The sequence below is a fragment of the Sus scrofa genome, chromosome 4, assembly GCF_054392235.1.
Source record: "Sus scrofa isolate SSC_HxYL_T2T_F1_AM1 chromosome 4, Sscrofa_HxYL_maternal_Yorkshire_Landrace_v2.0, whole genome shotgun sequence".
Taxonomy (NCBI): Eukaryota; Metazoa; Chordata; class Mammalia; order Artiodactyla; family Suidae; genus Sus; species Sus scrofa.
In genome coordinates, this window is record NC_139386.1 from 27,814,697 (window position 1) to 27,838,661 (window position 23,965).

A 23,965-nucleotide genomic window follows, 5' to 3' on the forward strand; every position below is an offset into this window, starting at 1 on the left:
TTTTTCCAGTATGTAAAAACCTCAAATGTCATGAATATCAATTTATTTTATGAAGTTTGATATTTATATACATGTAATCTAAAATTAAGTCAATGTATGTTTGGGGAATTTCTTATAAAGTTCATTGTTATTCTCACATTAGAATGTCTCAATACAACAGTACCCTACAAGCTATTTGTAAGTAGATATCATATTTTCTACTTATTTTGTATGTCATAGTTAGATACGAGCTCATTTTATGTTTTAAAGCACATATTTCATCTAAACTGTAATAAAGCTCAGTGTTTGTCCTTAGTATGCAAAGCAGTTCCTATTGCCTAAGCCTTAAATCTCAGATACACAGTGATAAGGAGAAAAGGATGATAAATGGCCATGTAATAAGATGCCAAATAGGAAATCATCTGGCTTTCATATCCCTTGGTCTTGATTCAAACCCAAATGAGAAAGGAATGTACATATTTCCCTAACTCTCTTAGCAAAGAGGGGATGTAATTTCTTGTCCTCATAGACCTAGATGAAGAGAGAAGAAAAAAAATTTCCCAAATTGATACAAAAATGATGTTATGATGGAATGAGTCATCTTCCATAGCTGTAGGGTCCATAAGATCACTACCCAGGAAGCAGCTTCATGAGCAACAGTGGTGTTTAGGTAGGGCATTCATTTACAAGACTTTCACATGACTTAGTTTCATTCCCTTAACATTGTGCATCAGGTAATATTTGAGGAAACAAAATTCAGAATAATGAAGTAGCTTGATCAGAATTATACATAAATAGTAAGTGATATAGTAAAGACTTGAACTAAGATCCTCATAAGTTGAGGGTAGCTTCAATCTCATAGGCAAGAAAAAATATCTAATTTTCAAAAATGATTCTAAACTGTATTAGGATTTTTATAATGTGCAACATTAACTTCAAGTAACACTTATACGTACTAGCTTAGAAAATTGTGCAAATCACTTTTCTTATCTATAATATGTAGATACCTACATATATATTAAATATCTAGCATGTTCCAGGCCCAAATCTAGGCATGAGAGAGAGGATGATAATAAAATTAAATTCATAATGTAGTTCATCCTACTATGGAGCTTAAAGTTTAGTAAAAGAGAAAGACACCATTCCAATGCAATATATGAGTTTAACAATGGCTGTACAGAGAGAGAGCAAATAAATTCATTCAGAAATAAAGAAGCCCTCACAGAAGATATATTTATGTTGAAATCAGAAGAATAAATAAAATCTAAATAAAACATAAAATCTATACTAAAACATAAAATGGGGAAGAAAGCATTCCCGACAAAGGGAACAGTGTGTGAAAATGCTTGGATATAAGAAAAAAAGAAATGATAAGTTCAGAGAATTTCAAGCCATTTATTGTAGTCAGGAAATGGAATTTATGTTTGAGGGGAAGGAAATGCTGAATGAATCTGAAAAGAATAGAAAGTGGCCATCTAGTTCCAAAGTGTGTATGTCACACTAAGGAATTTGGACTTGTTATGCAATGATGAGCCATTGCTTTTTAACTAAGAAAGAGACATAATCGGGTGTATAAGAGCACAATAATTCTGGTGGCAAGGTGGAGGTATGATAAGACTGAAAGTGCAAGAGTTCCTGTCGTAGCGCAGTGGTTAACGAATCCGACTATGAGGAACCATGAGGTTGCGGGTTCGATCCCTGCCCTTGCTCAGTGGGTTAAGGATCCGGCATTGCCGTGAGCTGTGGTGTCGGCTACAGACACAGCTCAGATCCTGCGTTGCTGTTGCTCTGACATGGGCTGGTGGCTACAGGTCCGACTGGACCCCTAGCCTGGGAACCTCCATATGCCGCGGAAAGCGACTCTAGAAAAGGCAAAAAGACAAAAAAAAAAAAAAAAAGACTTGAAGTGCAAATAGGAGAATCATTAGCAGGATACAGCAAATTTCCAGCTGGTGCTGAAGAGGACTTGAGTTACCTTAATGTCAATGGATGGAAACAGTAGATTTAGAGACAGTTTGAACAGAAAGACGTATTTTATAAACTTCCTAGATGGCAGAGTCACTATCTCCTCTCCAGTATAACATCTTGTTCATTCTACAGTGATTATAATGTATTTGATAAGATGTCAATTTCTATTTCTAGAACTGTGATTTCTTCAAGGACAAGAAATATGTCTTAGTTTTCATGCTTCCACTGCAGCAAACATAGTATATCTAGAACAAACAAGAACTCAGCAAGTTGTTGATAATTGCTTACTGCTATGTTTAGGAAATCATAGAGGAATTGCAAATGTATAACGGTTAATTTTATGTATCTATTTGGTTAGACCATGGTAACTATTTATTGAATGGGATTCCAATCTAGTATCTCTGTAGAGGTATTTGGTAGGTGTGGTAAACATCTATGGTCACTTGACTTTAAGTAAAGGAGATTATCCCAACAATGAGGTAATAAGGTGGGCTCATTCAATCAGGTGAAAGATCATAAAGACCTTACAAGAAAAACTAATCCATGAGAAAGAAAAAATGCTGGCTTGAGGCTGCAGCATTAGGTCCTGTCCAAGAGTGTCCAGCCTGCCCTAAAAATTCAGGCTTGCCGGTCCTCCTTGCATAATCAAATTCCTATTTATCCAATTTCATCTAAATAGATTTATATTATTTACAATTAAACCTTTTGGTTAAGGGTGGGTAGTTAGAAGAGAATGGAACCAGTGTTTGAAATTTGCTCAAATGCCACTTATCAAAATAAGGACAATGGGGGGGGGGCAGGTCAGGTTGAAATAATAACTTCACCTCCAGACATGCTGAATTTCAGATATGTGGTAAATTCCAGCAGATACATAGAGGAGGCAGATGGAAATATGAGTCTTCAGATCATCAGAGAAATTATTATCGTCAAAATATATTATTCAACCAGAATAAATATATGTTCTAGCTGCCTAAAAATCACATGCATCACACATTCATAGTAAGGTTGAAATTTACACACCATAATTCATCTGTAGAAAAGAAAAATCTAGTTCTGGTTATTGTCTAAACACAACTTATCTTTTAACCAATTCCATTCAAAATGTAAAACTTGCCTTGTAAAATAACTCAGTATAAAACTTGCCTAGTGAAATAACTCAGCACCTTCCCATTTAAAGTAGTTTCTTAATGAGTAAACATCATCTCAAGTCAGAGTTGAAACTACCAGTCAGGGCTGTTTCTCTCTCCACTAACTTTTCTTTCCCTAAGTTTTCATAGGGCCAGGGCAATCAGACAGGGGAAGAGTGAGGGTTGCTTTTGTGTCCCACAAGCTGCCCTTTAGGTTCTCGCCAAGCTTCACTGAGATGTCCTCTTCCTGCCTGATTAAGAGATATACTCTATATGCTTTTGTATGCATATAAGTGAACCAGATCTACTTGGGATAGATTTGAGCTAGATATATCTAGAATCGAATCTCAGGTAAGTCCCTTAAGAGCTGCAGGCCTTTGAGAAAATTGCTGAACTTGACTGATTTTACCCTCCTAATCTGAAAATCTAGCATTCTTTTCTACAACCTAGAGTAAAAAGCAAATTAGAAAGCAATTGTTCATATCATTATTCATAGGAAGAATTGTTCGTAGCCACACCCAGCGATAAATTCTTATGCATCAAACGGCGCTCCCCTTATCAAAATTCCAGATGATAATAAAACTTCTAAGAGTTATTTTCCCCAGTTGAGCCTCTATGCAAATACTAAGATTTAGGCACTATACTTTTAAAATTGTACTTGTTGTTTTTGTATATCATTCCTAATATACAATGATGAAGAGAAGAAAAAACTATAAGAGAAAATTAGGTCTCCTAGTGTATAAAATTTTGTCCACAGTTGCATGGATCTATGCCAAAAGACTGTACTTTTAGAAAAAAAAAACACTTTAGGGAGTTCCCACTGTGGCTCAGCTATAATGAACCTGACTAGTATCCATGAGGATGCAGGTTCCATCCCTGGCCTCAATCAGTGAGTTAAGGATCCAGCGTGGTTGTGAGCTGTGGTGTAGGTCACAGACACATCTCAGATCCCTCAATGCTGTGGCGGTGGTATAGGCCAGCAGCTACAGCTTCAATTCCACCCCTAGATTGGGGACTTCCATATGCTCCAGGTGCAGCCCTAAAAAAACAAAAAACAAAAAACAAAAAACAAAAAAAAGGAAGAAAGGAAAACAAACATTTTAGAATGAATGGAAGCAACAAGTAATCTAAGATGCCTCTCTCTTTAAAGAGCTTTGTCTGGCAGGGGCTGACTTCATTGGTGTATATTCTCTAAGTAAACCAAAGTCCAGTCATTTAGTAGCAATAACATGCTCTTTGCCTCATACCCCTTCCAAAGATTAAGCAAGGCTTTTTATACCAGGAATCAGCAAGCCATGCAAGAGACATTTGTGACATGGATCATGAATTCACAACAGTGCATCCTCAAGGCAGCCCACCCCTGGCTCAGTGTTTCTCAGTGTTTCTCAGTGTTTACCTAAGTCCAGAACAGGGGTGTCTGCTGATCATCAGGTGAACATCTGTAGTTTCAAAACTTCTGCAAGTGAAAGCAAGGAAATGTCACAGAACCCAACAGCAGGTTTTCTCAGGGAAAGATTCCTGCAAATAAAAAAATTTAAAAAAAAGTTAGCAGAACTATGGTGGGTTAGCTGCTGCTATAATTGCTGATTTGGGGGAATATGCCATGCATCAGCAGCTGCAGCCGCCAAGACATTTTAAAATGACCTACTTTTCGCAATAAGAATGAGAATGGGACTGGCTCCTGGGCTTGAAAGAACAAAAACCCACTGTGAGACACAACCCAGTGTCTACTGTGTGAACAGCTAGCCTTGCCCTACATTTTCTTGTCTTCACCCCATTCATACTATTGAGATTAGAGCTTTCCTTCCCATGTGCAATTTGGAACTTCCCATCCAGGCTTCTTTAAGAGGGAGATCTTCCACAGTGACAAATGAACATTTATTTTCATATGTGAAAAGACCAAATATCTCCTACCATAAAAACAGTTCTGATTGCATTTTTTGTGTGTGTGATTATTTCTTTTCTTTTTTTCTTTTTTTTTTTTTTCCCACTGTACAGCAAGGGGATCAAGTTATCCTTACATGTATACATTACAATTACATTTTTTTCCCCACCCTTGTTCTGTTGCAACATGAGTATCTAGACAAAGTTCTCAATGCTATTCAGCAGGATCTCCTTGTAAATCTATTCTAAATTGTGTCTGATAAGCCCAAGCTCCCGATCCCTCCCACTCCCTCCCCCTCCCATCAGGCAGCCACAAGTCTCTTCTCCACATCCATGATTTTCTTGCATTTTTTAAATAATCTATTCTTGTTCTCTTATTTTCTTCTGCTTCACTGCATGTTTTGAGTTCCTTTTTCCCCCCTCATGAGCCATCACTATTATCAGTTTTTTCATGTGAATATAACACTCTACCTGGCAGGTTGCAGCAAGCAAGGCAGAGAATATAAGGGCAGTCAGCTATCTGATTTAGGCAGGTATATTTAGGGTCCAATTTGCCCTTTCATTTGTTTTAGGTTGACTGCAGATGACAGCAATAAGAAATAAGAAAAACATTTTAAAATATTAAGCAAAAAAATATTGAGCAAAAAAACTTAAAATTAATAATACAGCCACTAAGCTATTTATTTCCAACTCCTATGGTTAATAATACAACTAAAATTCCACTTTTTGAATTGGCAAAAAAAACTGAAATTCTCTGAATTGAATGCAATGAAATATGCACACTCATACTCTGGGGAGTAAGAATTCTTACAAACTTTTAGGAGGCCCATTTAATATCATTATTATTTAGTCTTATTTTTAGTATATTAAGAGCCATAATGCACTCTGATCCTTTGCCTCAGTAATTCTACTTTTAAGAATTTATTCTAATAAGCATAGATGTGTACAAAAATTTATCTATGTTATTTACAACCAGAAAAGATGTACCAAAAAAATCCCAAAATGGGATAACGGTTAAGCAAATTATGGTATATCCATATCAATCATGGTCCCTTTTTAAAAATCAAGAAAAAACAAGAAAATAATCATAATATACCTTATGAAAAATATAGGGATAAAACGACATAAAATGCTTATTCCCCTCTTGGATAGAAACTCCTTTCTTGGAAAGCCATTTGGCAGGGCTTTGTAAAAAAAATCACATTTATATGCATATGTACATACACATGTAGATGCACACAAAGGGGTAATGCAATGTAAAATTTATGTCCATACATATATATATATACATATTATGTTCATATATATTTATACCTTTTAACTTAGTAAATCAATTTCTAGTCATCTATACGACAGAACTAATTCTAAGATCTTTATCATATAATAATTTAATAATACAAATATTAGAAAAGAAAGATTAATGCTTATGCAAACAATAATAGGAAGGAGCTACTAAGGGGGCAAGGAATAATGCAATAATATATGAAGTGTCTGTAATTTGGAGAAAAGACAGCTGAAAAGGTATTTATAGAATATAATCGCAAGTAAGAAAAATATTCATGCAGAGGAAGCATGATGAGTTATAAATAACTCAAAACAAAAATGCTAATGTTAGGGTGAAATGATCTTGGGGTTTTTCTTTTTCCTATTCTTCTTACATTTATTGAGATTTTTCTAATAAGTATAAGAAAATAATTTAAAAAGCATGAGAAAGGCGAAGGGACATAAGTTTAACTGAAACACAAAGATAACTGAGAAATGAGAACCTAGGAGTGAGGAAATAGCTCAGAAGGTAATTTCTCTGCTTCTGAGGGGAGCAATCGGATCTGAGGCTGTGTTGGGGAGGAATATACCCAGCAGAGGAAGATTCAGATGCCTCAAGAACTTGAGACCCTGAAAGAATATTAACTTGGCTTTGAAATTTGATAGTTTATCAGGGAAGAACATTTTGGGGATGGGCAGAGGAGAGGAAATTAACATTACACTATTAACACATGCCAATCGGAGTAACACGGTAGATTTTAACTTGTACCCAATATTTACAGGGTCCACATTCTGCTAATAGCAGGAACAAAGCTACCCTATATGCCATGTAGGAGGTGACAGGTGGTCTCACAAAACATCTGAGAGCCAAAAAAATAATAATAAAGCAAAAGACAATGTCAGGGTAGCCAAATTGGAAACTGTGAGCAGATGTAAGAAAAAATACCAATATTGTACCATGAAATATCTACTCCCAGATTATCAAAAGCTGAACCAAATATGCTGATCCTTGGGACTATTGCTGTCATGCTTAATTAAAGGGAGCAAATGAAATCCTACTGCAGAGGTCTGGACCACTGACCTAGTCCTAGCCTAAAGGGAAGAACCTGAATACAGCATAAAAGAAGGTAAAGACGCAACCAGGAATTGCAATAAAACCCTTCACGCTAATCAAAATATTTGCTCTCCATTTATTAAGTTTTCACAATTAGCAAAGGCCTACCTCAGATAATAGGCATGATCGCATCACAATAAAAGAGCATTAAAAAGTTTCATGTCGCAAAACAGAGCAAAGCAAATTATAAATCTACCCAGCTGAGTGGGGCCTTGGAAATGCTTCCTTAACTTGCTGCTTTACCACAAAAAACGCTAAGCATGAGTTCATTTAATCTTGAGATATATTTCAGACAGAGAACATATTATCAAGCCAAGATGACAGAGAAGAAACCACGAAGGTCTCTGGGAGTCCGTACACAGAGACTCTACCCCTAGGTAGATACAAATGTGAGTTTACACAATGACTGCTTTTAACATTAAGTACTAAAAAGAGGTGAACACACTGAGTTTGAGGTATAAGAGCCGAAGGAGGAAGAAGAGGATGTGACTGTGTCAGCTGACCGTCTTCCACTCCCTGTGGAAGCGCTAAATGTTCTTGATTTCCATACCAGCTTCAGTTGCCGTCCCCAGTGCCAACTGCAGAGGGTGTGAGAAATTCCTAGAGTTGTCCAAACAGATGCCCGTGATGATTGTGATCATGCTCCTGGGCTCAGGGGTCCCCAGCTGGGATGAGTCCAGCAGACCCTTGCAGAGGTCCCCGGCGTCAGAATCTGGCCTGGTCATCTTGGGCCTCACAAACCTCATAAACACAAAGGATTGGCAGAGAAGGTACTGGTTCCCTCTCTTCAGCGCGTCCTCTAGAAAGGCGATGGCCACCAAAGCCCAGCGGTCTTTCCTCCTCAGGACATACAGTATGTCAACCACAATCTTGGGTATGAGGAGGAGAAACTTACCACTCGTGGAAAGCTGCTGGATGACTGGAAGGTGCTCACAGAGGGCCCGAAGGTTGGGGAACAGGCAAGGGGTCAAAGCTGACTGAATCTGGAGATGCCTGAAGGTCTTCTCTAGCTGCATCACTTCACGCTGAAGCCAGAGCTGAACTATGTCTTTGGAAAACCTGATCCTTAAAATTCTCTCTAGAAACTGCTGAGATGGGCTATCTGGTCCTTTAAGCCTAGTGCTCACAAAGACCCCCAGGTTAGAGTCAAACCTCAGGAACAGTCCAGGGAGTGTCGTTGCAAAGTGGCCAAAGCTTCTGAGGAAACAGATGAGCAGGGCAGCTTTGTCCTGGAAGCTGAGTGGAAGTGGGTCCTGCTCCAGGCCCACCCTCTGTTGGGAAGCCTGCCATGGAATGTGCTGGCCCAGGGCAATGTCCTCAGGGAGCTGCTGCAGCTTGGAAAGGTCTGGACCCTTACAGCTCTGCAGCAGGTCACGAAGATGGTGGGATAGACCCAGGCCTGGTTCCTGAAGGTCTCCCACAGAGGGAAGCAGATTCAGCAGTACAGACAGTCTAAGTGGACTCTGGCGGCATGAAGTGAGGAGGCTGTGGTTGGTGTGCAGCCAGCCCAGGATCACCTTGATGGTAGGCAGCAGCCCCTCTGGAGAGAGGATCTGCAATTTCTTTTGAATGGTCTGGAGATTGTCACAGGACTAGCTGATAGAGGTATCCTGCCCCAAGCAGGAGCCAGCAGGAGGCTCTGTCTCAGGAAAGCTGCTCACACCATCGTCTGTGCCAGATGTATTACTGGAGGCAGGGCTCAGCTCACATGGAGGCAACAGAAAACTGTGACTTAAGACTGGTGTCAAGTGCAAGCCATGTTTCACTGGAAGCTTGTGATTCAATGAGGCTGACTGGTTAGCAGAACTTGTTGCTTTTAACAGATCTAGGAGAGGTTGCCATGTCTTCACCTTATCCTTGGGATGGAGAATGCTATCTTTGGATTTGGCCCCACTCTCCTACATTGCTTCCGGATTCAGAGAGCCGTTTTCCTCTTCATCAGTTGTGTCTGAATAAGAAGTTTCACTACTGGTTTCTGAGCCAACCTGTGAGCATAAGGACAGATTTTCATCTTCATCTGTCTCATCCAAGTCACAGCAAGAATGAAAACTGGCTTCCGAGTTGTAACCCTCACTGGATATATAAGATGACCTGTGGCTTTTCTGGGATTTGGGGGTGGGCCCAGGACAGGAGGCTAGAAGGTCTTGTTGGCCCTCCTCAGCTTCTATCTTCTGTTGGTCTTTCTTGTCATTGGGGGTGTCCACCTTTGGAGTCAGCTTCCCTTTCCGGAGCTCAGCCTGGATGCAGGTAGTCATGTGTTGAATTAAATGAGAGAAGAGAGTCAAGGTGAAGGTGACCGCTGGCCTGTGCTGCTTCAAGCCTGTTGTCTTCAGGCTGTGCACACTCATGAGGCAAAGAACCACCATGTGGAAGATGAGGAGGTCTGGCAGGAGCAGATAGCTTCTTGGGTGCTTCCTCTCTCTGGAGGCTTGGCTCAGGTCAGATGGGCACAGCCAATAGGAAAGATAGAGATGGAAGTCTTCCAGGACCAGCTGGCACAGGGCCATGAGCCTGCTTGCTTTGAATTTCCTCTGAGGCTGCAAGAGGCTCTGAAGGTAGAGAAAGCTAACCAGCAGCCTTTTGTTATCCCACATTGCCTTTGGCTGGGAGACAGCTTCTTTCTCAGGTACCTTTTCAGCCTACTGTACCTTTTCCCTGCATGATCATAGAGTCGTTTGAGGTTCCAAGATGCCCCTTTAAAAGGCACTTTTGAGTGGAGGCAGCGCTGGTAGAGTATGTGGCTTCAATGTCATAGTACTTACTCCCTATGAGAGCACCCAGCTGGTTGAAGGGCATGCCCATGTGCGGAGCCACTGACAGGACTCGGTGATAACACTTTTCCTCCAAGTCCTTAGTGGCCAAGGCTAGGAATTCATTCTGATAGCGGAATAAGTCTCCCAGGTACAGCAGGCAGCAGTGGCAGGCCATTCACGCCCAGGCCACCTCTTCCTCTGACGTGGGACCTGCTTTCTTGCAGCCAATCAAGTGGATGGCACTGTGAGGCCAATTGATGTAGCTCCCTGACCTCAGCTCATAATGCTCCTGAAGGAACAGAAAGAGATGTTTGTAGAACTTGAGGCTACCCTTCAGATGGGCCTGCAAGGGGCCTTCCCACTGTGTGAAGGTGTCCATGTGTTTTCTGTTGGTCTTCAGCAGCAGCATAGCAACATCAGAGTACATTTTCCTCCATAATAGCTCTTCTGCTTTCCTCCCATAGTCCACTGGGTGCAGGAACATAAGTTTAATGCAGACTTGCTGAACCACGTCCCTGAGGGCCAAGACATGAGGCTTGAAGACCTCTTTGTGGGCATTTCCTTTTTCAAGGAAAAGGTCAAGATGCTGAACTGCCAAGCAAACATCCTGGTAGAGGAGCCTGGCCTTCAGGGTTTCTGCTTGGCTTCTCTCCATAGGGCTGTTCTCTTTTCTCATGATGCTTATGTGTGTCTTCTGAGAAAAGACAGAAACTACCTATTAGTATTCACCCAAAGAGATCAAAAATAATAAGAACAGTAATCACCAGAACAACACAGTGGGTATGAACTTCTACATGAAGCAGCCAATTCCTGCTCACAGTTCAGATCTCTGTTCAAACACCACTTTGTCCAGGAAACCAAATTTAACTCCCCAAGTTAGATTAGACACCTCCCCTTCACAGTGAGCTGGCCTTCTTCGGGGCTCTGGGACACAAGCAGTTGTGAATTTTTCTTGGCTATATTTCTCCTACCATAGCACATTATACTTACCTATCATTCTTTCTTTCAAAATGGATCACAGAGTTCTCTGAGGGAAAGGTTGCAGTCAACTCACCATTTAGTTCCTAGTACCTAAAAATATCTAGTTCAAGGGGATGCTCAGTAAAGAACAGTAAATGGATGAAAGTTATTATTCAAAAGGTCAGCTCCTTAATTATCATTTTCAACCCAATGATTACCACGTATCAAAGCACTCCATTACACTATTTAAAATATATGTCTAAGAGTGAAATAAAATTTAAGGTAATCTCCATAACTGCAATAAGAAAAACTCCCAAATCAAAATTTAAGTTTAATCAAGGTTGTAGATTTTTTGGTAAATTCAACCTAGGTTCTGTATAGTTAAAAATATTTGTAGTATAAATATACTTAAAAATACTTGATATTTAAATTAGAGGTCCATTCTAAACATATCTCTAATAAAGGAAAGGAAAGGAGAAAATTACAATTGAAAAATAGTCTATGATCAATAAATTACTTATACATGTCTACCTGTATGATAGAAAGTCATTATGTTCATTAAATATAATTAAATCTTATAAATCATAATTTTAAAATATTATTAGAAAATAACTCGGAGAAGATGGAATATGAAGCAATATATAAATGGGAAAATTACATTTTCAACAACTAAAATATAATGTGGAAACATTAAAAGAAGTTAGTGTGATAGTTTTTCCCCAAAAGTCCTTTAATACTGTCATTACCAATCATTCTAATATAACTTCTTAGTTGCTACAATTTATGAATCTGCATTTTTTAATGACCAGCATTTAAAAAGAGGAAAAATAGTAACTAAGCATATACTATAAACCTTTGATTCAGCAATAGATTAAGTCGCGTTAAAATATCAAGTACATAAGTCTCACTGAATACATAGATTATCCATAGCATTAGAATACCATATGAAAGTATCTATGATCTGTTTCTAGGATGTGAAAAGTTGAAAGAGGGACGGGAACAGAGTAAGAGAAGGGATATGGGCAGGAGAGCAAGAAAGTAACCAGAACACAGAAGTTGAACAGTGGATTGAGCAGGGCCAAAGCTTTCAAAATCCCCAGAGCAAAATCCATCAACCAGCATGAGACCTTTCCTGGAATGGATGAATAGTTAGCCTGGCCTTTCTCAGTCCTAATACAGCTGACCAAAGGGAGAGAAAGAATCTATTGAAAAAACAGCTGCAGAAGAGAGATCTGGGTTTGAGTCAAAGCCACACACACACACACACACACACACACTTTTTCTTTTTCTTCTATAGGAAATCTCACTCCCTATCAAGCCTAAGAGTCAGAAGCCATACAGTCCAAGGTAACAAGAGAAAAAAGACTAAGCCGTCCAATTTATTAGACTATTGTGACACACACAGATTCAATCTGAAAGCCAGATAGGAACAGGAATGGACTGAAGTCATTTTCACTGGCCCCTTCTTTCCCTGAACCTCTAACCACATCTATTGACTTCAGATGGCAATGTCCTCTTACAGCCCTTCCTGGATGGCTGTGGAAACCTATTTGCCAAAAGTACAGGTCTCCAGTCACTTAGGTTTGGACAAGGCTCACAAATAGGCTTAGAGACATCTCCCAACACCCCCCCCCAAGTTTGCCATCCCTGATACAAGAACAGGCATAAATCTATGAAGTGAAAACGGAACAATTTTCTCACAAACATTTCCAGACTGAATGATTCTTAGGAATGGCCCATTCTCTCTGAATGAACACAAAGGTGAACTGGCTCCTGACTGCGCTTCACTCCAACACTAATGACTAGGCCCTTGTCATCACTTGCTTCCTGGACCTCTTTCTTCCTTGGAGGACATTTGGATAAATTTCCCAGCAGGATTCCTGATATGAGGCAACTTAGCACAGCTCTATCCAATGAAGCCCATGACCAATCACAATTCCTCAAACTCGATGTTTCCTGGACTAATACTCCTGAAGTCCAAAAGCTTATCATGAGGAAACAACATTAAATGACCTCCTTGAGATGAATCCAAAGGAGATTCTCCTCTGAACACTACATCTGAACTCTTCCACCTCTAGAGCTTACTCCTGCTCAGCCTGCTGTTTCCCCAGGCTCGAATCCCATGTGAGAGGCTCTCAGGGCTCCTGGAATCTATTACTCTGTTGACATCCCTAAATTAACTCTGTATACTTGGCATCAGCTGGGTACACCTTGGCCAAGAGGGCTGACTTCAGATGGGTAACTCAGGACCAGATATAACCCTGATAGAACTGGAAACTCCTCAGTCCTAAGGCATATAGGAAACTTGATCGGGTGGAATGTACCTCTGTGACACAGGAGATATACATACCTTGCATGAAAGGATGATTAAAAGAGGTCTTCCTCAATAAAAACAGAACCACAGTTTCCATGTCTTTACTCAGTCCAATATAGTCATAAAAACTGATTCTCTAGAGCGTTGTATAATCATGGTACTCAGGAAATCCTCAGGAAAAGAATTCCTGAGCAAACAGACAATATAAGCATTTATTGTCTTTACCTTGGTCATCCCTTGCATAGCCTGGAGTAAGAGACTTCACTTCCTAAAGAAAAAGGGTGACTCACAGCCTTTATGGAATTATATCAGCTCAGTTTACCAGCTTCGGGACAGATTTAGTGTTCTTTATCAAAATTCTACCCCAAACAGTTAAGTAAACTGCTTGGGATCCTCATTTAACTTCAAAATACCACAAAGAAAACACCCCATAAGAGCTAATCCACTGACAGAAAACTTAGATGCAATGCAAAGACTCTCACAAAAAAACAAGCCACTAAAATTTACTCAAGTAAAAAAATTAAAATCTGGGTAGGTCTATAACAAGCATGGATACTGAATTGATAATTTTAAAACTTCCCAAAATGTATAGCCCAGGCTCAAATAACTTCACTGATTAATTCTATGAAACTTTTAAAAAGAATAAATACCAATCCTTCACAAGCTCTCCTAAAAAAAGAACAAACAACAACAACAAAAAAAAAATGGAAGAGGAGAAAATACTTCCGAACTTTCCGAACTCATTCTATGAGGTCACTATTATCCTGATACAAAAACCAGACAAAGACATTACAAGAAAACTACAGATCAATATTTCTTATAAATTTAGATGTAAAACTCCTCAACGAAATACTAGCAACTGAATCTAAAATGTATAAAATTATTAACCACGAGTAGGTGGGGTTTATCCCAGAAAAGCAAAGTTGTTTTAACATCTGAAAATCAATTAATGTAATACATCATATCAACATAATACAGGAAAAGAAAATGCATTATCTCATGAATGCAGAAAAAATATGTGACAAAATCCAACACTCTTTCATGATAAAAATGCTCAACAAAAAAGGAGTAAAAGGAAACTTCCTCAGTCTTATAAAGAGCAAATCCCCACAGCTAACATCATACTTAACAGTGAAAAGACTGGATGCTTTCTCTCTAAGAGCAGGGATAATACAAGGTCCACTTTTGCCACTTCTGTTCAACACTGTACTGGAGGTTCTAGCCAGGGCAATTGGGAAAGAAAAATAAAAGCCATCCAGATTGAAAAGGAAAGGTTAAATCTATTTCTATTTGTAGATGACATGTTCATATACACAGGAGACCCTAGGAGACCCACAAAAATTATTGAATAAATGAAATCAGCAAAGTTTGTGGATTCAAGATCAATATACAAAAATCAACTGCTACACTCATTGTAATAAATGACTAATACCAAGTATATTATTTTTTATACTTTTTTTTTTTTGGCTGTGGTGTGCAGCAGCTTGATGTGGGATCTCGGTTTCCAGACCAGGGTTTGAACCAGTGGTGAAAGCACCATGTCCTAGCCACTAGACCATCAGAGAACTCCCAAAAATATTATTTTTGAGTCTATGAATTAGAAAGGAAAAAGACAATTTAATCAGGTAATTCAAAAATAAGGACACTCAAACCTTTGAAAAGAGGCTCAAAGTCATTAATAATCAGAGATTTGCAAATTAATATCACAGTGAAGCACAGAGCATATCCTCCAGATGAGCAAAAACTTAAAAGTCCAACAATACCAAGTATTTGCAAGGATATGGGAATAAGAACTTTCATACATGGCTGATAGCATGATTTTGAAAATAGTTTGGCCTGATGTAATTAGTATAGTTGAATATTCATATACCTTAAAATCTAGCATCTCTATTTTCAGATTTAAATGGTGAGAAATCTCTTGTACCTGTGCACCAGTTGACACATAAAAAGAATTTCTAGAATAAAGAATATCTATTGTCTTTAATAGATAAAAAAAGCAAAAACTGGAAACAATCTAATTGTTTATAAATAGTAAGTTGAATAAATTATAATACATACAGCAGCACGTGTTATTACCACACAGCAGTAAAAATAAATGAAACATGCTGCATATATCTATGTGGATGTATTATACACAGTGTTGAACAAAAGTAGTAAACCATAGAAAAGTATATAAAATATGATAGTATTTATACTAAGGCCTAAAAGAGGCAAAACTAAGCAATATATTGCCTAGGGATATATACTGAGATAGTAAAAAACATAAAAGTATAAGAGTGATTATCACAAAAGCTAAGGTTGTGTTTTGGACTGGGCAGGTGTTGGGAAAAGGGCTAAATCACACATTGATTAGAGGTGTACACATTGGGGGTAGGATGTTTCTAGTACTAATAATGTCTATTTCTTCGTCCGGACTATGTGGCGATATACATATAAAACATTTTATACTCGTATATAAATTTCATAATTAAAAAAATTTTTAAATACAATTCGCCATATAAAAGAGACAAACCGCTGTGTATACCACAGATTTGTATTATTATATATCTAGGGAATTGCTAGATTGAACCTTGTGGCTAACTTGAATAATAAATGTCATTAAACATTAACCGATTTTGTTTTCTATTAAATAGAGAGATTGATTGGATCTAATCTAGATGTTCAAAATGATGAAAACAATTTTCTGTGTTGAGTAGAAACTAGCAAAACAAAAATAAATGAAGAAAAAAAAAGAGTAGAACCAACTCTCAAATAATCCATCAAAATACAAATGACTCTCAGGTAGTTGAGATAAATTAGGAGTAGTCAGTCACTTGTACAATTCGGAGGGTATGATGTGTAAGATCCCTCTTAGTCTAAGTCTGTTATGCTTTACAAATAATTAGACCACAAATCTTCTAGGCACATAACACTGCCTAGTGCTAGTTGCAGTGTCTTGACAAATTCTTGTTTTTATTTTATTTTCTCCAAATATGGGCCATGAAATTCAAGCTGTGATTAAAGATTGGCCCTCAGGTGTGAACGACAACATTTTTGTCTATTGAAAGGAATGTGGCTTTATGAGATAGCCCTTATAAAAGAGCTTAATGATTACCAATTTTACATCTCATTCTTGGAAGTAAGGTGCTATTTCTGAGCAACTATGTTCTGGAAGATTGTTGGAAATAATATGGACCTATAGGTATATCACAGGCAAATCTGACATGATAATAAACTTTGGGGGAAATCTCTAAGGTAGATATTTATAAGGCAAAATATCTCAAGATTGTAAGAATGTAAAGTGGTTCCACTGTGTCCACGAGCCGCTGCTTTCTGCTCCAAGACCCTTATTTTTAGAACCTAGAGAAATTGCAAAATATCCAGGAAAGTGTTAGAGATGATTAGGGATACAGACATCATCATCTTAAAGTTTAAGGAAAAAAACAAACCTGCATCATTTAAGCACATTTATCCTAAAGAAGAGAGAAGAGAACACTAAGAGGAAACTATGTAGATGTCTTCAAATATTCAGAGGACTATGATAAGGAGAAATACACCATTTTCTGTATGGAACAAAAGGAAGTCCATGTATCTTTAAGCGAGTGTTAAATGGACAGATTTCAACTCAAGAAAAAATAAAAGAATTTTAATTACAGCTATCCAAAAATAAATGGGTTGTCTGATGAGGTAGAAATCTTCTAGCCACTGAAGGGGTTTAATCAAAAACTGATAGACCATCAGGAATCCTTGTAGATGAGTCTTGCTTTTGTGTGGTAGATTGACTTAAATGACTGCTAACATCCTTTTTTAAAATCAAAGATTCCCAAGTTTCCTCCCATGATGATTCATTAACCTATTTTCAGATGTTGCTTACCAAAATGTATGGGTTTATATAAAAACCAAAGTCGTGTTATCTGAACATTCGTTTTGGCCAAATGAGTTAGAAAATAAGTGCTTTTCCTTCATTTGATTATTTTGATTGCACTCAATGGTGTAATCATCATTACCAAATTTGGACAGGGTTAATGTGGAACACAACCTATGCCTTTTAAATAAGAGCTGCCGTAGTTTAAAAATAGTCCAGATGAACAAAAGAAATTGTAATTTCAATTCCAAAGAGAACTGACACTATCAAGTACCAGTGTGTTGATGGAAGAGTGTCTACAATCATTGTCTAAAGGCAAACACCTCAGTCAAAGAGAACTGCAAGGACAGACTTCTTCTCTTTTTACAGGATAAAGTCTGAACTTTTCTGTCAGTGGCAAGGTTAAAGCAGTACACCACCCACTCAGAAAATGAATCAGACACAAAGAGGCAGAGTCTCCCAGAACTTAAAGCACTTCTGAAAACTGCCTTAACTCTTTCACAATACAGGGAAATAACAACAAAAAAAGGAAAATATCCAAAAATATATTCATAAAAAGTTAATACAATCAATGCAATTAATCATGTTGGGAAAATGGTATGCGTTCCAAACATCCAACATCAGGGTGTAACTAATAAATTATAGTTTATCCAAGTAATATTACGATATTACAGTATTCTGAAATCTTTACATTCATTATGTATCTTAACTATAAATCTTAAAATAGCAATGACCAGTACCAAGTAGACAATAAAACACTGCAAAACTATAGTGTGCAATGTTTAAAAAATACAAAAAAAAAAATATTTGGAGGCCAGACAAGATGGCAAACTACTGTGAGATGCTGGCTCTGCCCCTGTGCTTGACCCTAAAGACAGCTGCACAAACAAGAGGGAGATAGGTGGCTCTCAGAATATAAATCTGTGTAGATGACATGATCTTATATAGTAAGCCCCAAAGAACCTAAAAAAAAAACTATTAAACTGGAGTTCCTTTGTGGCCTAGTGGTTAAGGACCCAGTATTGTCGCTGCTGTGGCTTGGGTCACTGCTATGGTATGTGTTTGATCCCTTGGCCCAGGCACTTCTGCATGCCGTGAGTGTGGCCAAAAAAAAAACCACCAAAACAAACAGAAAAACCAATAAGTGAATTCAAATTCAGTAAAGTTCAGGATACAAAAATTGATATTCAAAAATCAATTGTGTTTCTATATACTAACAATAAACTATCCAAAAAGACATTAAGGAAACAATCCCATTTACAATAGCAAGAAAATAAAATACTTAGAAATAAATTTAACCAAGGAGATGAAAAATTTGTGCACTGAAAACTATAAAACATTGATGAAAGAAATCAAAGAAACAAAAAAATGGAAAAACAGCCCATGTTCATGGCTTGGAAATTTTAATATAGTCAAAATGTCCACTCTATCGAAAGTAATCTATAGATTCAATACAACCCCCATCAAGATTCCAATGGAATTTTTTATAGAAATAGAAAAAAACAATCCTGGAGTTCCCTGGTGGCCTAGAAGTTAAGGATTCAGCATTGTTACTGCTGTGGCTCAGGTTTGATCACTGCCTGGGAACTTCCACATGTTGCAGGTGTGACAAAAAAAAAGTCCAGAAAAAAATTCCTAAATTCAAATGGAACCACAAAAGGCTCCAAGTAGCTAAAGTAACCTTACGCAAGACAAAATAAAAATTCATCACATCTCCTGACTTTAATCTATACTACAAAACTATACTAATCAAAATTATGGCACTGACATTAAAAAAATGCATATGAACCAATGGAACAGAAAAGAGATTCCATAAACCTGCACATATACAGTCCCTTAATTTTTGACAAAGACACAAAGAATATACAATGTACAAAGGATACCTGAACCCATAGAACTCCTAGAAGAAATTATAGGAACTAAGCTCCATGACACTGGTCTTGGATATGAATTCCTGGATTTGACACCAAAAGCACAGGCAACAAAAGCAAAAATGAACAAGTGGGACGGGACTACATCAAACTAAAAAACTCCTCTCCGCAGAAGAAACAATCAATAAAATGAAAGGGCAACCTACGGAAGGGGAGAATGCAATTAAAAAATCAATATTTGATGATGGGTTAATATCCAAAGTTTGTAAAGAACTCCTACAACTCAATATAAAAAAAAAACCAATAACCCAATTTAAAAGTGTGCAAAAGATTCTAAAAAGACATTTTTTCCAAAGACATACAAATGGCCAACAAGTATGTGATGAGTAGCATCAACCGGTAACTTCTTAGAAATGTAATGTGAATATTCTTCTCAACGCAAACTTACTGTATCAGAAAGTCTGGGGAACGGGGGCCCAACATTCTACATTTTAAAAGACACGCCTGATGATTCTGGTGCATGCCGAAGTTATACAACCACTGGTCTAGGTGATTTTATCCACAACAAGCAACTCTTAGAAAAGAACCATGCCCTGGGGAAGAGATGGAGTGGGTCACTCAGATGTCAGGACAAGTCACGTGTGGAGGAGGAAGAGATGTAAAGAGGGTGTGGTCTAGCCCAGGAGGTAACATCAGAGGCTCTCCATCTAACATATTGCCTCAGAACCTGCTCCGTAAATTAGGCAAGAATAGCTCAAGATCTACTGAAGGAAAACAACAAAGATTCCATAGTACAAGCCAAACGAATGGACTGGCTAAAAAAAGAATTTTAATAAAAAACTTTTAAATAAAATATTTATCTTCAAAGAAACAAAGGAGAGTGCTGCAAACAGGCACCAGGAACAGAATCATAAGGAGCCACAATCTGGAGATTCTGAGTATGAAAAATATAATTGTTGAGATAAAAAACTCAAAAAGGGAGTTGAAAAGTAGAAAGGATTGCACCATGAAAAAAGCACCTTAAAAATACAGGGTTGGGGAGGTAGTCGCTTGTGGAGCAGCGGGTTAAGGATCTGGCATTGTCACTACAGCAGCTTGGGTCACTGCTGTGGTGCAGGTTCAATTCCTGGCTCAGGAACTTCCACATGCTCTGGACATGACCAAAAAAAAAAAAAAAAAAAAAAATACAAGGTGGGGTGAATGAGATCTGAATGATACATGCTATATGAAATGAGTACAGATAAACAAAAGAGCACTATGCATCTTTCCAAATGTGTGTATATATGCATCTTGGTGAACATGGATTAAAGAATAGAATGACTAAGGGCATGTGAAATTGGAGTAGGGATGAAAATTAAGAAAAATGAATAAATAAAATAAAATAAAATAAAATAAAATAAAATGAGAAAAGCCTTGTACAGACCACTCATGTTCTGTGCTATGACAAAGCATGACAAACTCTGCCTCTGCCTCTGCCTCTGTGGGTCAAAATTAAGATCTTTTTAAAAGACTCCTATTTTTAAAAACTATCAGGAAATACATAAAATAATAATGTAGTATAGGATAAATTTATGGGCATGTTTTTCCATTGTTTTAAAACACTATAATTTTTTTCTTTTTATTATAATATCAAAGTCAAAAATGAATGCTTTCCTTCAGGAAGTAATTTATATGCTGAGATAATCTGACTTTAATCAATTTATACATTTACAATATTGGATTGATTTTTTTTTTTGCAGTTATGAATCACATGAAAAACAGTACCTTCAACAATGCATTCCCATTTTTAAGACATTAATCCTCAAGATAACAATACAGACTTCCAGTCTGTAAATGTCATCAAAAAAAAAAGAAAATTTGTCTTCATTTAAATTATCTAAGCTTCTGAAACATGAGTCAGTTGCTTTGTTTTATTCTTCAAAAACTCCTTTTCTAGTGTTCAACCAGGTTAATGATGAACAACCTTTATATTGTAAGATCAAATTGCCTGACATTTCTCTCTAGATATATATGAAAATTAGAACTGTTCTCATTTGCATACTTGACAGCACATTATTTTTGAATATTGTATTTGAATTTTGTGTGATTGTGCCAATATATTTTTAATTGAGATGAAATTCACATAATACAAAATTGGCCATTTAAAAGCGTAAACTTGGTAGCCTTTCGTATATTCACAATGGTGTGAAACGATCACCTCTACCTAGTTTCAAAATATTTTCACCAGCTCTGGGACTTCCGGATTAAGATGGCGGAATAGAAGGACTGGAGCTCAACTTCTCTCCTAAAAACAACAAAATTCACAACTAAAGGCTGAGCAATCTCCACCCAAATGGACCGGAAACCTTAAAAAAGATATCCTACTGCAGAAGAAAAAGAGGAGGACACATCAAGAAGTAGGAGGGGCGATTTCGTAATATAAACAACCCCATACCTCCCAAGTGGGAACTCCACAGACTGAAAACTAATTGGTTCACAGAAAGAGACTCACCTACAGGAGTGAGAGTTCTGAGCCCCACATCAAACCCTCACATGCGGGGATCTGGCATTGGGAGAAAGAGCCCCTGGAGCATCTGGCATTGAAGGCCAGTGGGGCTTGTGTGCAGGAGCTCTACAGGACTGGGGGAAATGGAGACGCCATTCTTAAAAGGCGCACATGAACTTTCCCGTGCACTGGGTCCCAGGGCAGAGCAAGGTCTCCATAGGAATCTGTGTCAAACCTGACTGCAGTTCTTGGAGGACATCCTGGGAAACCATGGGTGAATGTGACATCCTGGGAAACCACGGGTGAATGGGGCTTGTTGTGAGGGAGGGAAATTGAAGGCAAAGCTCTCCAGAATATTCAGCAGCAGTGCCTTTCTCTGGAGGTGGCCATTTTGGGAAAATCTGGCCCCACCCCGTCAGACAGCCTGAGAAGCCCCAGGGCAAACAACAATCCAGGTGAGATCACAGCCCCAAACCCCCTCCATAAACAGCCTGCCTAAAGACCCCTTAGGCACACAGCTGCCTCTAATCCCATCCAGAGACTAAGCCCCACCCACCAGAGGGATAAGATTCAGCCCCACCTACCAGTGGGCAGGCATCAGTCCCTCCCATCAGGAAACCTACAGCAAGCCCCATTCTGACTTCAGCCACAAGGGGAGCAGACACCAGAAGTAAGAGAGGCTACAACTCTGCTATCTGTAAAAAGGTCACCACACCAAAAGCCTATAAAAATGAAAAGACAGAGAACTATAACTCAGATGAGGGAAAAAGGAAAAACCTCAGAAAATGAGCTAAGTGATGAGGAGATTCTTAGCCCCCAGGAAAAAGACTTTAGACTGTTGATGCTGAAGATGATGCAAGACATTGGAAATAAACTGGAGGCAAAGATGGATAATTTATAGGAAACACTGAGCAAAGAGATACAAGACATAAAACTTACACAAGAAGAGATACAAAATACAATAACGGAAATAAAAAATTCACTAGAAGCAGCTAACAGCAGAATACAGGAGGCAGAAGAACAAATAAACAAGGAGGAGGACAGATTAGTGAAAATTATGGATGCAGAACAGAAAAGAGAAAAAAGATTGAAAACAAATGAAGAGAGTCTCAGAGAACTCTGGGACAACGTTAAACGCACCAACATCCGTATTATGGGGTGCCAGAAGGAGAAAAGAGAGAGAAGGGGACAGAAAAAATATTCCAAGAGATAATAGCTGAAAACTTCCCTAACATGGAAAAGGAATCACTCACTCAAATCCAGGAAGCACAACGAGTACCATATAAAATAAGGAGGAACAACCTGAGACACATAGTAATCAAACTGACCAAAATTAAAGACAAAGAGAAAATCTTGAAATCAGCAAGGGAAAAGAAACAAATAACATACAAGGGAACCCCGATAATGTTATCGGCAGATTTTTCAGCAGAAACTCTGCAGGCCAGAAGGGAGTGGCATGATATACTTCATGTGATGAAAGGACAAAACCTCCAACCAAGATTACTCTACCCAGCAAGGCTCTCATTCAGATTTGAAGGAGAAATCAAAACCTCCACAGATAAGCAAAAGCTGAGAGAATTCAGCAACACTAAACCAGCCTTACAACAAATACTAGAGGAACTTCTCTAGGCAGAAAAGAAAAGACAGCAACAGGAAACAAAAATTCCGCAAATGACAAGGCTCACCAGTAAAGGTATATATACAGCAAATATACGAAATCATCCATGCACAATTATACCACCAAAATCAGAAATCATGAGAAGAGGTGGGTACAAATGCAGGACACTGGAGATGAACTTGCAATTAAGAGAACAACAACTTAAAACAATCTCATATACATATAGACTCATATCAAAACTTCAGAATAACTGCAAACCAAAAATCTACAAGTGATACACAAATAAGGAATCTCTGGAGAAGAAATACATCTCATAGTAAATAAGTGCATAATCCACCATGAAGGGGGTCTTTTGACATCATTCTTGGAATGCTGAAGTCTCCTTAGATCTGATTCTGATTTCCTCTCCATCAAAGAATTTCTGATAATTATAATTAAATAATGCAACTGTACAATTAAATGATACAGTTCTACAATTGTATTATTAATAACCATTTCTCTCCATGGTACAGTGTAAGGTCTATAATGTCTTATTTATCACATCACCTAGAATGGTGTAATGCCTATATTGAAGAATCAATAAGATGTTACAAATTGTGAGGACATATTTATATAGTTACACTGTTTTTTAACCAATTTATGCATTTTATATTTTACTTATTTTCAGAGGGTGTATTGTTTTTCTTATTCTTACCAGTTAAGTTATTCTTTTTGTTATGCTGTATAAAATATTTAATGGTATATAAGGCTTTCTTTATAAATTTTAGTTGCATAATATACACACT

General features: G+C 37.9%; 1 protein-coding gene and 1 pseudogene across 2 annotated transcripts in view; both read right to left on the bottom strand.

The window, feature by feature from the left end:
* LOC110260475 (uncharacterized) overlaps positions 1–23,965 on the bottom strand; it is a 473,671-nt gene that overhangs the window by 361,973 nt on the left and 87,733 nt on the right. Inside the window, exon 5 of the mRNA XM_085020959.1 lies at positions 4,471–4,592. Coding sequence (XP_084877085.1) covers positions 4,502–4,592 — 91 coding nt within the window. The 3' untranslated portion in view covers positions 4,471–4,501. The remainder of the gene's footprint in view (positions 1–4,470; positions 4,593–23,965) is intronic.
* Positions 7,398–23,965, bottom strand: part of LOC146403735 (nonsense-mediated mRNA decay factor SMG5 pseudogene) — an 80,517-nt pseudogene continuing 63,949 nt past the window's right edge. Inside the window, exon 2 of the transcript XR_014842993.1 lies at positions 7,398–10,782. The product of XR_014842993.1 is annotated as a nonsense-mediated mRNA decay factor SMG5 pseudogene (transcript). The remainder of the gene's footprint in view (positions 10,783–23,965) is intronic.